Source organism: Diceros bicornis, chromosome 10 (assembly GCF_020826845.1).
Source record: "Diceros bicornis minor isolate mBicDic1 chromosome 10, mDicBic1.mat.cur, whole genome shotgun sequence".
NCBI lineage: Eukaryota > Metazoa > Chordata > Mammalia > Perissodactyla > Rhinocerotidae > Diceros > Diceros bicornis.
In genome coordinates, this window is record NC_080749.1 from 20,577,432 (window position 1) to 20,593,666 (window position 16,235).

The window sequence follows — 16,235 nt, forward strand, 5'->3', positions numbered from 1 at the left end:
ACCTCATAGATACACCTAAACTATGTAGGTGTATAACTAAACTATGTATGTTCGATTTTCAGCTTATTCTTTTTGTGAGCTTTCCCCAACTTCCTGTACAAAATTGAAGCTAAAGTGAGAGACCCCTGTAGCTTTGGAATGTGGTCTTCCAGTAAAGTCTTAGATTCTTGTTTTTTAAGGGTATGTTACCTTTTCTGTGAAGGGCCAAATAGTAACTATTTTAGGGTTTGTGGGCTATGCTGTCTATGCTACCACACAGCTCTGCCACTGTAACTGGAAAGCAGCCATAGGCAATTTATAAATGAATGGGTGCGGCTGTATTCCAGTAAAATTTTGTTTACAAAAACAGGATGCAGGCCATATTTGGCCAACTGGTGATAGTTTACCTACCCTTGTGGTAAAATATGCTTCTTTGTTTCAAGTTTATCCAGAGGGGAAGGAAATCTTCACTCATTTGAAATGACATCTTCTAAAAACCAGTGGAGGTTTCTTTTTCATCTGTGACTTGAAAATTAGGTTATCTATGCCACCATCTTACTTTAGCAGTCAGTAGATAAGATAAAGTAGGCATAACCTTATTAATAAAAATAGTTATACATGGTGCTAAAATAAAACTCACAAAAAGCAAGTAATCTTCCTTTTATCCTGCTCTTAGGTTATAGGTAAAGTTATGAGGGCCACCTAAATATCCCTCTGCTTCCATTCTGAAGGGGCTCAAGTCCATTGTTCATTTGGAGAGCCATTAAATAGGAATCTTGGACACGTAACACATTGAAACTTTCAACGTATTATGTAGCAGCGTTTTTTCTGTTTTGATCACAAAAAAATAAAGTAAAATTTAAGATATTAAGATGTATCTGAAGTTTAGCATGGTGTCTGAAGCATCAGTGTTTATTGAAATAATTCATTTAATGGCTGCTCCAAAAACAACATTGGGTTGGACTTGGCCTAGCTGTAAGGTTTTTTTTGTTGTGTTGTGCGTGTTTTTGTTTTTTTTTTTTTTTATGATTAATAACATACCTTCACGTGTATTTCTGTATTTTGAATTTTTTTCTGTATATTAGCTTTAAGGGAGAAAGGCCTCTATTTTAAGCATCATACTGTGATTTTTGTACATGTAGCTAATTACCACAGCAATGATTATTTGACAGATTCTTTTGTTCCTCCACTATAAAATTTAATAGGATAGGATACCTAAGAAAGGAAAAACAAAGCTTAACATTTTGTGCCTGCTGTGTACCGGGTTTTGCACTAGAAACTTTATGTGCATTTAATCTTTGACTATCAAGCTGTTAAGGAAATTGTGTCAAAACAATTTCTTGTTAATTTTGGACTCCGAAGTATTATGTGTCTGCTAGATTTAGTGTCCGAGTAGAAAAATGGTCTTTTTTTCAAATGAGGAAGTGGAAGTCCAGGCATTAGATTTTTTCCATCCAAACTGGATCAAAAACCTTGTGAGACTTTAGCAGGAATTAGTTGTCACAGCTTATAAACATATGGTGCCGAGTTTTGGCGTGTTCTTTGCTTCTTTGAGACAAATTCTATATTGTCTTAGTGTTCTTTATTAATCTTAGCATTTGCCTAGAATAGTTTACAGAGAAGCTTACTTATACTAAAAAATAATAAGTGAATCTGTGTAGTCTCTACTGAATTGGCATTATTTATATTACATAGTAATGTAATTCATTTGCCTGATACTAATATTTGAATTGAGAGTGGCCAATAACTTTATTAATGACACTATTTGGGGGTAGAAAACTATAATTCTTCATAACCACACCACTTTGGCAAAGTGGGTCATCTCATTGTAATCCTAAATTTTAAAAAAATTGTTGTAAAAATATGACCAGGGTAGTTTACTAATATGTTAATAATGTTGATTGCTAGGAAGTTATGAGCATAGGTGGAAGAATTTTTTTCATTTAACTTTGAAATAATTTTAAACTTAAAAGAAATTGCGAAATAGTGCAGAGTTCCTGTATACCCTTCACCCAGTTTCTCTAGTGTTAACATCTTATATAATAATACATGATTATCAAAACCAGGAGATTAACATTGGTATAATACTGTTACCTAAACTACAGATTTTATTTGGATTTCCTTAATTTTTCTGTTCTAGGATCCCATGTGCCATTTGGTTGACATGCTCCTTTAGTCTCTTCCAGTCTGTGACAGTTTTTCAGTCTTTTCTTTCTTGACCTTGACACTTTAAAGAATAATGGTCAGTTCTTTTATAGAATGTTCCTCAATTGGAGTTTGTCTGAAGTTTTATTATTATTAGGTTGAAGTTATGCATTTTTGGCAAGAATACCACAAATGGGTTGTGCCCTACTCAGTGCATCTTATCAAGGGGTACATCATGTTGATGTGTCTTATTGCTGGTGATGATAACCATAATCACTTGGTTAAGGTGGTATCTGCTGGGTTTCTCCATTGTGAAGTTACTATTTTTCTCTTTGTAATTCATAAATATCCTGAGGAAAGTATGTTAAGATTATACAAATAGCGCTTTTTTCCCTAACTTTTGCCCACTAATTTTAAAGAATCTACTGATGCATCTTGCCTATGACAGTTATTACTATGCTGTTTGCCTAATGGAGATTTTCTGTTTGGGGGGACTTTTTTTTAATGCTACTAAGTTTTCCAGAGATTCTGAGTAAACATGTAAAGTTGGGGCGGGGAGAGGGGGTGTGATTTTTTTTTTTTTTTTAAAGGATTCATCTTTGAAAATACTAGTTTAAAGCTGTGTCTACTTCTGTATATGCTGAAGGTTGAATAAGAGGGTGACTGCGAAATAGATGAACTCTTGAGATCCCTTCTTAATATTGCCCACTTAAGAAAACTTTAAATCCTAAAAACACCTTCTAAATTTTAAATTTAAATTTCATTTTTAGAGCTAACACACGAGTTTCTACAAATATTGGAGAAAACGCCTAGTAGGTTGAAGAGGATTCGAAACTGGAGGGTAAGAGAATTGGCAAGGTTTAATAGAATATCAGTTTGTCACTTATCTAACAATTATATAGCTAACAAATTTGAATTTTTGTGGTTAAAGATTATTTCCAATATTCCTAAATAATTACAGTGTATCATAAGCTACATACACTTATAGTATATTCAACTACTGTTTCCAATGGACTTTGCTAAGTGCTTTATAAATTTTTTGCTTTGGGCCGGCCCGGGGGCTTAGCGGTTAAGTGCGCACGCTCTGCTGCTGGCGGCCCGGGTTCGGATCCCAGGCGCACACCGACGTACCGCTTCTCCGGCCATGCTGAGGTCGCGTCCCACATACAGCAACTAGAAGGATGTGCAACTATGACATAGAACTATCTACTGGGGCTTTGGGGGAAAAAATAAATAAATAAATAAAATTATAAAAAAAATAAAATAAATTTCTTGCTTAATTCTCACAGTGAATACGATGGAAATTCCTCATTTTACAAATGAGGAAATTAAAGCCTAGACAAGTTAAGTTACTTTCTCAAATGCTGGGCTAGGATTTAACCTGTATCTAATTCCAAAACCAATGCTTTCAACTCGTTATAGCCTCTAAATAAGACAATTGTTTAATTACTGTCAACATAAAGCCTTCAACCCTGGGTGATTTTATTTTCATATATTTAATATAAAATTTTTGTAAGCCAAGAAATTTATATTAAATTCCTTTGCTGTCATTGCTTCTTTTGTGTTTTATTTAAATAGGCTAATCAGGCGGCCAAGAAACCAAAAGTAGATGGACAGGTATCAGAAACGCCACTTCTTGGTTCATCTTTGGTCCAGAATTCCATTTTAGTAGATAGTGTTACTGGTGTGCCTACAAACCCAAGTTTTCAGAAACCATCTACATCAGCATTCCCTGCACCAGTACCTCTAAATTCAGGAAATATTTCTGTTCAAGACAGCCACACATCTGATAATTTGTCAGTGCTAGCAACAGGAATGCCAAGTACCTCATACAGTTTGTCGTCACACCAAGAATGGCCTCAACACCAAGAATCAGCAAGGACAGAACAGATATATTCACAGAAACAGGAGACGTCTTTGTCTAGTAGCCAGTACAACATCAACTTTCAGCAGGGACCTTCTATATCACTGCATTCAGGATTACATCACAGACCTGACAAAATTTCTGATCATTCTGCTCTTAAGCAAGAATATACTCATAAAGCAGGGAGCAGTAAACACCATGGACCAATTTCTGCTACTCCTGGAGTAATTCCTCAGAAAATGTCTTTAGATAAATACAGAGAAAAACGTAAGCTAGAAACCCTTGATCTGGATGTAAGGGATCATTATATAGCTGCCCAGGTAGAACAGCAACACAAACACATGCAGTCGCAGGCAGCCAGCAGCAGTTCTGTAACTTCTCCCATTAAAATGAAAATTCCCATCACAAATACTGAAAAACCTGAAAAATACGTGGCAGATAAGAAGGAAAAGAGTGGATCGCTGAAATTACGGATTCCAATACCACCCACTGATAAAAGTGCCAGTAAAGAAGAACTGAAAATGAAGATAAAAGTTTCTTCCTCAGAGAGACACAGCTCTTCTGATGAGAGCAGTGGGAAGAGCAAGCATTCAAGCCCGCATATTAGCAGAGACCATAAGGAAAAGCACAAGGAGCATCCCTCCAACCGCCACCACCCCAGCAGTCACAAGCATTCCCACTCACACAGTGGCAGCAGCAGTGGTGGCAGCAAACACAGTGCTGATGGAGTACCACCCACTGTTCTGAGGAGTCCTGTTGGCCTGAGCAGTGATGGCATTTCCTCTAGTTCCAGCTCTTCAAGGAAGAAGCTGCATATCAACGATGCATCTCACAACCACCACTCCAAAATGAGCAAAAGTTCCAAAAGTTCAGGTAGTTCATCTAGTTCTTCCTCCTCTGTTAAGCAGTATATATCCTCTCACAACTCTGTTTTTAACCATCCCTTACCCCCTCCTCCCCCTGTCACATACCAGGTGGGCTACGGACATCTCAGCACCCTCGTGAAACTGGACAAGAAGCCAGTGGAGACCAACGGTCCTGATGTCAATCACGAGTACAGTACAAACAGCCAGCATATGGACTACAAAGACACATTCGACATGCTGGACTCGCTGTTAAGTGCCCAAGGAATGAACATGTAATCCATTTGTTTAGGTCAATTTTTCCTTTACTTTTTTAATTTAAAAATTGTTAGAATGGAAAACTTTCTCCTGATCTAGCAGTGGTAACACCTGCTCTTGCTGCCACTGCTTCAATATTTGTAAGTGCTGCTTTATTCTTCATTCTGAAAAGAAGAGATTATAGTAAACAAGTCTTTATCTCCACATATGATAGTATTATAAATACTGTAAAAGCATGGAAGGTGCAAAACTCAGTATTTCTACAATTGCAGCTAAGAACATTAGGATGAATGGCTGGCTGCTTCTAGGAATATAAGATGCCTCAAGCATTCGTTATTTATAATTTGAATACTGTAGCTATTTGTTGTTGTTGCTTGGCTTTTGAATGAGTGTAAATTGTTTTCTTTTGTGTATTTATACTTGTATGTATGATTTTGCATGTTTCCAAAAGGGATAAAACAGTGTACTGACAACTGTTTACAAGAAAGTGGAGAAAAAATGTACATACATTTTTGTATGTTTAGATATTACCATAAATACTCAGGATTGGAGCTGCTTGTAAGTATAACAATATACAAAATTATTTTATCTTGTCAGAGTCCATCACTAATCTGAAACAAAGGTGGCACTTTTTCATGTTAACCTTAAACTCTAGGCCTTACTGGAAGCCACTGAAGGGGGACACTTCACTACCAGATGGGTATGCAGTGCCACAGATGGTCATATACATGATGAGGCACTGAACTTTTGCCTTCAGAGATTCTGACCAGATTGGCTGCTGAAATAGCCCCTGATTTTCTGAAGGCTTGAAGAGGAAAATATAAAAGTTTACATACTCTTGATGTGAAGTGCATTTAAGTGTTTGTTGGTTTGTTGCAGTTCTATAAACACAGAGCTGTTAATAATGGTTATGTAGATTACTGTGATTTGAAAACTAAATTCACAAAACTTACATAGTGAAGAATTAGTTTTTTTCTTAATAAACAACTTTAACACTACATACTTCAACAGTGAACAGGGATCACTTTTCCTTTAGCATTCAGAATGACCCCATATTCTTAAACATACTCCTCCCCTGAAGCGTGTTTGTGTGTGATGCCATGTTTCTTTTTCAGGTAAATGCAGTCTTCCTTATAAAAATGAAATTAAACCTATTGCTCTCTCAGTTCTTTTATATTCTAACAATAAATAAAAAGAAAAGATCACTGACTGTGCATTGTACCTGTATTTATAGCTTCTGGTTGTCATCAGGAAGCTCTGAGAAGAAAGGGTCAGCCTCCAGGTAAACAGCTGGTGGAGGTTTTACATTTCTTTGCACATCTCAGTATATCTGTTGAGGTCAAGTTTGCACAGTTATCTGACTGCTGAACAAACAATAGACTTTAACTTGTTTAAACTTTGTCTTAAACACTAGTAATATGTCTGGTTTATCAGCTGATCTTGAATTTGTTCTGTGGTAAATCTTTGAGCTGTTGAGTATCTTTTGAGATGGGTTGAATTCAACTTCTGTTGAACTAAAAACTGTCTTAATTTTTCCTCTATGTATATGAATTATTTTTGTTACAAAGCCACTGATACGTGCACAATTGTAATTTTACTCAAGTATGTTGCAATTGTAAATATTAGAGAGTTTAATCTTGTGCTCTACTTTTATTTAGCAATTACCTAATTTGCCGGTAGCTTTATAATTTTTTAAAGATAATTGTTTATTACTTTGTCAGTGTTGTTTGAACTTAGGATACTAGGAGCCTCTTTCTAGGGACTTTGCTTAGCTAGCATGTCCTAACATTTGTTTTTGTCTTGCATAACTTAGTAATCTTTGTCATTACATGTAACTTTCTTGCTCTGTATGGCATATTATTATATCCATAAACATGGTAATTTTGATACAGTTATACTTTTACAGTGGTACATAATCCAAGAACTAGTATAAAATTAAGCTGAGTGCAAGATGAGGGAGGGAAGAGTTTTGTTCTTGGTAATTTAGATATGAAACCTCTAAGGAGTTATCATGTGAAACATAGGGGGGTTGTGCTACTGTATAATTGGGAATGATAATACCAGGAATTTTAATAAGATTTTGTAAAGAATATCCAGAAAAGTAGTGAACTTATTTTCAGTATGACATAGAAAACAATGTGAATATTTAAGGTCTGTGACTATACTTAGTTCACTAAGAATTTGCAGAATTGTTTTGAGATGTGGGAATAAAGGTAATTTTGTTGAATCTTTATTGGTGCTAATGATGGACAGTTAAAAAGGTAGCTAGTGTATATTGTTATGGGTCAGTACTTATTAGTACTTCCAAAATGGAATTTGAAATGCTATGTATTCACTTTTCACTCTGTAAATGTAATTCTTTATAATGACTTTATTTATTAAAGGGCAGCCAGTTGTAATTTTTACAGGATTGTGTGAGCTATTCAAACTCTTTAACCTCTGAACAGGATGTTAGCTTCCAGAACCACAATGGGGATAAATATGGAAATCCTTTTTGTTTCATTTCCATTAAATGAAAACCCTTATAATTCACTTTACCATGATTTTGCTTTAACCGTCTCATTTGCATAAAATAGTTCATCAACGTGGTCCCAGTAGGCTCAACCAAAGAAAAAGACTCCAAGGAATGGACATTATTACTGAGTCTTCTTGTAAGTAGCCATAAATAAACCAAAATAGTATCAGATTTAGGTATGAAATTCCACATGTGCAAAGTACTGTTAAGGTGATACATTTTTGATGAGATTTTTAAAAAATATTTGAAATATTAAAAAGCATTATCTTTAAACATCCTATAAAAGAGTGATTCATTTTTCAGTTGTGTTTTCCCTAGATCATAGGTTTGTTACCTTTATGCAGAAGTACAGTGCATAGTAAGACTTTACTTCTACCTCTTTCAGCTAATTTTCTAATGTTGAGCTGTGCCCCCTAAATATTTGCCTTAGCTTCTTTAAAATACAGTATTTTCAGAACCAAAGCAAAGGAGTGTGTTTTCGCGGAAACAGTCTCAGAGGCCTACTTTACAGATCTCCTGGTAGTATCTTTTAATGTTAAGACCTTGCAAAATGCCTAGTTTCTTCCTGAGGTTCATTTCTTATTGCAGGTATTTAAATACTGAAAAGTCATGTACTAATCACCCCTAGATTTATCTTTCAAAGCAGATATAGGTGCATCTTGATCTTCCTCTGGGTTTGCAGATTCATTCTGGTTAGAGTTCTTAAGAGTCAAAATTTCTACCGTGATACATGGTTTCATGCATAATTTCATGAGGGGCACTTACATTACTTTGTACCAACAGATTATAATTATGTAGGATACCTTACTTTTTTGGCCCGTCTATGCTCTTTGAACTAAAGAAATGACTAGTTGAGGTCTGCTTCAGAGAACCAAATTTAAAATGTTTTTTAGTTACCGACTGCCTTGCCTTAAAAGCATTTTAAGCACATTTTTTGGTTATATTTGTTAATTTAAATTGCTGATTTTTATTCCTTAACCAACCATAGAAATAAACCACTGCTTATATATGCATGACTGTTACATACGCTGTAAGTACCCTTGGTTGATTAGATATTTTAGTGTTTTGCATTTACTGTGGAAATAAGTAAGGATTTTTTTTAACATGATAACATCTCTGAAAGAAGACAGTAATATCCTCAAGATTTCTCGCTATTCCCAAATTTTATCTAAACATAAAGCAATTATTTCCCACTGTAGTCCTACCACAGTTAAATTGCTAGGTGATTTTTAATATGTCTTTGCTGAGGAAATTTGAGAGCTTTTGTGACGAAGAATTCTTGATTCAGCAATCAAGATGCTTTCTTGAAAAGCAATAGGATTTACCCGGATGATCGACAAATCCCATGCTAGGGGGTAACTTAGTTCACAGGATGAGAACTAACTGAGCTCACGGGATGATACATGCTCATCTTGTGTGCCCATTGTTTATGATAGGCTGATTTAGACAGGGATTTTTGCATTGGAAAATCAGCACATTCGGGCCCTGTCCTAGGGTGCCGAGTTATGATACCAGTGGCTTAATTTGAGAATTCACAGCAATGTTAATACCTGAAATTTGGTCGCTGTAAGCTGACATATGTAAGCCAAATAATCAGAAGTTTGCTTGTCTTTTAAGAGAAGTTTGCCTCTGAAACATCTGTCTTTACAATAGAGATGATCTTGCCAGTGGATTTGGAATGCTCAAAGTGTTTCAGATCTGATACCATGCATCTGTTTTTTATCCCACAGTGTCAATTTGAGCACAGTCAGCTTTTGCTTCTGACTCCTCGTTTTCTGTTCTGTATAATTTACCAGTATCTATTCTGCCTAGCAGACTCTTCAGGTAGGTTGATAAGCAGGATCTGTTGGAGGTTGTGTGGGTAGGAGTAATTCTGTTCTTATAAAAGTGACTTAACCCGTTCGCTGTGATCCATTTATCTGAAAACCAAATTCCGAGGGCTAATTGCCTTTAATTCCAAGTTTGGGGAGGAAGCTTCACTTAAAACCTGTTTAGTAGTTGGTTTAATTTGATTTGCCTATTGTTTGTTAAGTGAAGAGTACATTCTTATATTTAAGGTGTGTTTTTCAAGTAGCTTCACTTGGGTTTAAAAACTTCACATGTACTCTTGTGTCGTCAGCAATGATTGGGATTTCGTTTTCTGAATGTACTCAAAACCCCCAAGGACTGTTGATTAGGATGTTTGCTGATAGAAAATCCAAAACAGGAATATGTGTATATGGCATGAATTCAATTAGTCATTGAATTTCAGCTCGGTATCTATTACAAAGAATTATTAATAAAATTTGTTTATTGACAACATAAATCCAAGGCTGTAACATGTCTTGTTAATGTGAATCAGAAATAACTTTTGGTCCCCGGGAAATGTGGGAAATAAAGGTCTCTAATGTCTGTTACTCTTTATCTGAGTAACTTCATATAGCATCCAGGAGTATGGCCTCTGGGGTCATATTGTCCACATTCCAGTCTTAGCTGCGCCACTTAGTACCTGATGATCTTGGTTGGATTACTTGACTTTGTGCCTTGATTTCCTTCCCTACAAAATGTCAGTAGCTGTTCATAGGGTTGTGAGGGATAAGGCTTGGGTGATCAGGGAGGGCTAAATAGAATAGATGACACTGAGGAGAATCCTAATAGAGCTGTATTTTGGATATTAGAGGGAATGATGAAGGCCAATTCAGGTGCATTAAACTTGAGTGTGTATTAAACACTGTATGCCTACTGTTTCTAGAATTTCAGTTGTTCATTCTAATTCGTATGGGATTTTCTTGTTTAACCTCTTGCATCACCTCCACAAAAAGCAAAGAGTAATTGCAGTTATCTGAAAGACGAATTACCTATGAAAAATATTTAATCATAGTGGCTGGCCCCAGGGCCTAGTGGTTAAGTTCAGCATGCTCCGCTTCAGCTGCGTGGACCTACACCACTCACCAGCAACCCACATACAAAATAGAGGAAGATTGGGACAGATGTTAGCTCAGGGCAAATCTTCCTCAGGAAAAAAAAAAATCATACACTGCTTTAATATTGCTGCTCTCTCCAACGCCCCCTCCCCTCCACCAGTTTTGCTGTACCTTCCACTTGAAAGAAAATGGAAGCCTTGCAATGGCTTTAAAAAAATAGAACTAGGATAGAAAAGTTACTTCCTATAAAATGCATTTTAAGCCTAAATGTAAAATAAGTGTTTTGAAATCACGTTAAAAGATTTGTCTTCATCTTATGTTGGTAACACCAGTAAGGGCTTATTTTATTAGCATATTATAAATTACATGAGTTTTATTTAGAAATGGTACAAAGTCAGTAATTCTACTTAACCAAAGTAATTCCATTTAATAATTCATCCTACTCCATCGTTTTTTCCCTCCTTTTTTCTCCTGTTTTCAATGTAATGAAAAAAATTGGACATTTTTGTTTTAGCTCTAGTATATGACCCGCCTGTTCCCTCCCTGCAGCACCACCTCCCAAAGCAACGTAGGGCCTCACTGATGAGGGTTTTTATCATATTGCCATGAAATTAAGAAGATTCTTTAGAGTTTACAAATATCCAGGCATACACCCAGCATCAGTTTTCCTTAGTTATAATCCGTAGGAGCAACTGCAAGTTTAAGTTACGGCAATAGGACAAAGTACTATAGCCTTTCCTAAGGACTGCTATGTCAACTTTTCATAGTACAATGCCATACACACTTTCTATTTCTTGTTAACTTTGTTGATTACCAGTGAAGAGACAGGCTGCCTACACCAGGTACTTTACAGTTGAACAAGTGTCTCCGTTACATAGCCACTTTAAAATGAATTAATACTTGCAAGTGCAGCAAGTGTGAGGAATAAAGATGACCTGGTAGGTGATGGAGTCTTTTCACTGCTCATTGAGCAGATTGAGTGGGTTTTTATCTTGGAGCTACTCGTTACACTATAGAAGCCCCAGGACTGCTGTAGTCCAGCAGGAGGGAGCGAATAAAGCAAGTAAGTGGAATACTGCACGTTCCCCGATCTCACGCTCCAGAGCTCACTCTTCCACTATGGCAGCTCTCCTAATTCAGCCACCGAAAAATGTCCACAGTGTAAGGGCTGAAGTAGGTTAAGGTTAGGGAGATGCTGTAGAGTTGGAACTACTTTTAGAATTTTACTTCAAAACTTTTTTTTTTTGGTTGAGTTTGGGGCCCAGAGCATACAGGGAGAGTCAGTACATAATGAAATGCACTTTTGAAAGTGATTGAAAACTTGGGGCATTGTGCATCGTAAAAATGGAGGTGGTCATAGAGAGGAAGGCAATGTTGCTTCTAAGTGAAAAATGAAAAGCTTTTCACACCATTAAAGTAATCAGAATCACTAACTGGACTGGCGAATTTGTTTATCAGCATCTCAGTGTTTTGTTTGAGTAAAACCGAACAATGTAACTGATGTCCTTTATAATCCATGAATCTGGGAAGCAGCAGGTAACGGCGTCTCAAGTCAAACAGATCTGGGTAGCAGTCCCAGCTCTCACCTACCAGATGGGCGGCCTTGAGAAAGTTCCTTGGCTGTGAACCCTATTGTTCATTAATTAAATGGGAATAATACTACCAACCCAAACCAGCCAGAATTAAATGATGTGCCTTTTTCTGTTAAGAGCTCAGTGAACACTAGACACACACCACCCCCCAGCCCCTACCTGTCTGCACTGCCACTCTCCTTTCAGACCTAAAGGAACATATAAAGGGGGAAACCTCTGGGCAACAGTAAGAGCATACTTCCAATCTGTCGTGCCTTAAACACAATGAACGACAAAACAGAAAGCTTTTAGGACCAAAACTATTGCCTATTGAAAACTTAATACTCCAAAATTGTGTTTAGTATTCTATATCAACAGAAGAGGGGTAGGTTTGTCAACACCAACTTCGTGTGTCCATTACTGTGATTTGTACACATAGTATAAACATATCTTACTCCCTGCCCTTTCCCCATAGGGTTTAATAGGCTTGAATGTAAAGAGTTAATTGCTCCAAAATCAGATATAACCATTCAGATTTCAAAGAATGCTGAAGACCCCTACTAAAAACAAAAAAAAATAAGCCCTACTTTAACAAGATGTTTCAGGTTATATTGATATACAAGTAAGTAAAATAAGGAACATATCCCTTAAATACCTATCATATTTGAGAAAAGAACTGTACAAATGGGAGAGACGGAAGGTATACCCACAAAGACCCATTTAAACATGTTGGTCAAAGTAAAATCTGCTTTACCTCAGCTGAACTAAATTTTGCATTTATTTCTCAAAAAATTGAAGCAGCAGCTTGATTTTGGCAAACCCTGACAACTGGTGTTAGAATACACCTACAGTTAGTTTGTAGTTGTGCCACCTTGAAATGATAGCAGCCAGTAAAAAGAATGTGTAGATATGGCTTAAACAATAGGTGTCAATGAAAATTGGTAGATGAGTGGAGTCGACAGCAATAGAAACCTGATGAAAATGCTTAGTCCACCAACAAAAGAAGGGCTTATAATTCCGACAACTTGTCCATGTTGATTTTTGTGAGGTTTGCCAATGTTGTGGAAATGAAAGTGAAGAGTGACCTCAGCGGAGATGTCCTCCATTCAGGAAGTGAGCCAAGAGCCCTGAAAAAGTTTCTGTGCTGAACCACTCTCAGTTTATCAGATCTAGCTTTTATCCCACCGGTTGGCTTAGGTTTAGCTAGTTGTAGATGTGGTAATGACCTAATTCACTCTGCAGATAAGTGAAGACCTTAGATCATACTATAAATGACATGGAAAGCAGCCTGAGGTTTATGGAGCCACTTTGAATAGCCCCACTTCTAGTAGGTGGAAACTTCTGAGGAGTTCAGGGCCCCTCTGACAGATGAAATACCAAGGCCCTTAGCTCTTCCTGTTCACCTGGAGGCTCCCATGATGTGCAAGGTTAAGACTGAGCCAAAGTAAACAGAATGGAGCATCTCTCTACTCCTTTTAACTTTTCACCTTCCTCTAGTCTCCTTTGCAAGAATTAAATAAGCGTCTTTACCCACCAAGCAAGAAAATACAATTTTCTTGTTTTTACAATTTATTTCAAACTGATGACATTAAAATTGACAGGCCAAAGATAAAAGGAAATATATAAAGCAATAGAGATTGTAATTCCTGGATAGTCAGAACTGTAAACACTGGAATAGGTTTTTTTGTTGTTACTGTTTAAGAAAACTTTCTCATATATACGTGGGTAATTGCGACTGAAGCTTGAGGAGACTAACATGTAACAAACTTTTCACTTAGTGACACTGCAGGATCTGGTTAAATTGGGTTAGACGGACTTTTCAGTAGGAAAACAAAGGTCGCTTCATCATCATTCCCACAGTGAAGCAATAATGGAGTATCTGTGATGGAACTGGGAAGAACATCTTGATGTGTGCTCAGTCACTTCTCTTCAAGAAGGGGTGCCCCAAGAGCTGGACGGCGGAAGGTCGCTCACGCTGGTCCCTAAGAAGGGAAAAACACATCAGAAGCAGCCAACAGTGTGCCTGCCAACTGGATCTACTTGATTCAACGCCAACTTTAAAGATGGAAGTACAGCCTCTGCCAAACAGACTTGGGTTGAGTCCAGACTCTAGTGTTTAGCTGTGTGATCTTAGGCAAGTGACTTAAACTCTTTCTTCATCAGTAAAATGGGGATAACAATAATACCTAACTCACTGGGAAAATTAAGTAATGTGTATACAGGTTTTAAACAGTGTCTGGCAAATAGAAATTGTTCAAAAAGTAGTAACTATTATGATTAAAAACTAGGCCCTACTTTTCCATTATACTTTCGTTCAGTTTGGGGTATAATTTATACACAAGTAAAATTCACACTTTTAGATGCACAGTTTAATGCACTTTTAAGTAGCATTAAATTTACTTTTAAAATTTAAAGATATTGGAATCCAGAGTTGGAAAGCCTTTAAGAAGTAGACATTTAGGCGCTGGCCCGGTGGCGTAGTGGTTAAGTGCACGCGCTCCACTGTGGCGGCCTGGGGTTCAGATCCTGGGCGCGCACTGACGCACCGCTTGTCAAGCCATGCTGTGGCGGCGTCCCATATAAAGTGGAGGAAGATGGGCACGGATGTTAGCCCAGGGCCAGTCTTCCTCAGCAAGAAGAAGAGGATTGGCAACAGATGTTAGCTCAGGGCTAATCTTCCTCACGAAAAAAAAAAAAGACATGTAAACATGCTTTGGTGATTAACTGAAATAATCTCATTTGGAGGACTCTTGGAAGAGCATAAAGTAAAGGAGATAATTGCTCAATTAGTACAATTGTGGTTTAGTTTTTTTCTCAAGAAATCGAAAAGCCTTTGCCAATGAACCAGTCAATGAACTAATAAACCAGTCAATAGTTATCAGCAATGACCTATTCCAAAGGCAGTCTTTTGCTTAAATTGGCTATCTTTGGATAATTGTGGAAGCAAATGACTACCAAGAATAGCCCAGGTGAAAATGGAAATAAAATACTTTAAGACAGTGACCAGAAATCATTTCAAAATCAAAACTTCTCCCCTTCTGGAGGTTCTTTCTCCTGACTTCAAAATATGCAGAAATCTCTCCTCTCCAAAAATCCTTTCCTTAACCTGGCTACCATTTCTAGCTGCCATCCTGTTTATTCTACTCCTGCCAAATTTCTCTAACATGGCCAAACCCAGTGACTTTTTTTTCAACATTCATTATCCTAAATCCTTAACCATTCCGCCTACTCCTCTCTCTCTAGAAATCGCCCTCTTAAAATTAACCATGACCTTCTCATTACCAGATTTAAGGAGCTCATCCTCCTTATCATCTCTGTGGCATCTGAAGTATTTACTACCCGCTCCTTCCTGAAACGACTTCTGCTTAGACTTAGGGGAAACTGTTCTCTTGGTTTTTCTTCCACCTTTGGGCAACTCCCTTTCCTCCCTCTCTCTCTCCTGCCCTCCTTCCCTTCTTTCTTCCAGTTGCGTGCCAGACTTGAAGCTGTGCATATTCTGTTATCTTCTCCCATGAGCATTTTTAAAAATGTTTTCCTCAGCCCTCTAATTTTTTCATGACTATTGCTACCAATCTTATGATTTTCAAATACGTACCTCCAATCTTGATTCCTTTCCTGAGCTCCAATTTCATAGCTTCAAATGTTTCCTTAGATGAAGGAGACCCTCTTCAACTTCCTCCCCTGTTCCTCTTTCACGACTTTCTATTATAATTTCTTCCATTATCCAGACACAAAACCATGAAATCCTCTCATCATCCATCACCAAGTCCTGATTCACCTTCTGAAATGTTCCGGAATCCTTTTTACAGTCCCACTGCTCCTACCACATCGAAGTCCAAGCTCTGGATACCCACATGACCTTCTAGTTTCAAACAACCTCCATTCGAGGTCTTTCAGTACACTGCCATCTGACCTGCCTTCCCAAAGACCTTTTTCTTCATGGCATTCTCTACCCTAAATACTTTGCAGTCCCTTGCTCTTCACTGCCTATTGCAGCAAAGCTAAACTTCTTGGGCTGACTGCCCAGAACTTTCAGTCTGCCCATGGGAATACCCTTTACTTCTTACTTCTCTTCCAAATCCATCTCTGTTCTAGTCAGTCTTTGTTCCTGGTCTACACCTCATCATCTCTACTTCC

The 16,235-nt window shown here is 37.4% G+C and overlaps 2 protein-coding genes across 13 annotated transcripts in view; one reads left to right on the forward strand and one right to left on the reverse strand.

Moving 5' to 3' along the window:
* The window catches only part of CCNT2 (cyclin T2), a 42,810-nt gene extending 35,296 nt beyond the window's left edge, over positions 1–7,514 (forward strand). For 7 of the 8 annotated variants that reach the window (XM_058548854.1, XM_058548855.1, XM_058548858.1 and 4 more), the window contains 2 exons: positions 2,895–2,965; positions 3,703–7,514. In XM_058548854.1, coding sequence (XP_058404837.1) covers positions 2,895–2,965; positions 3,703–5,130 — 1,499 coding nt within the window. In that variant the 3' untranslated portion in view covers positions 5,131–7,514. The remainder of the gene's footprint in view (positions 1–2,894; positions 2,966–3,702) is intronic. The other variant, XM_058548856.1, reaches the window with a different exon arrangement.
* Positions 7,515–13,691: 6,177 nt separating this feature from the next.
* The window catches only part of MAP3K19 (mitogen-activated protein kinase kinase kinase 19), a 38,907-nt gene continuing 36,363 nt past the window's right edge, over positions 13,692–16,235 (reverse strand). For all 5 annotated transcript variants that reach the window (XM_058548863.1, XM_058548864.1, XM_058548868.1 and 2 more), the window contains one exon: positions 13,692–14,080. In XM_058548863.1, coding sequence (XP_058404846.1) covers positions 14,014–14,080 — 67 coding nt within the window. In that variant the 3' untranslated portion in view covers positions 13,692–14,013. The remainder of the gene's footprint in view (positions 14,081–16,235) is intronic.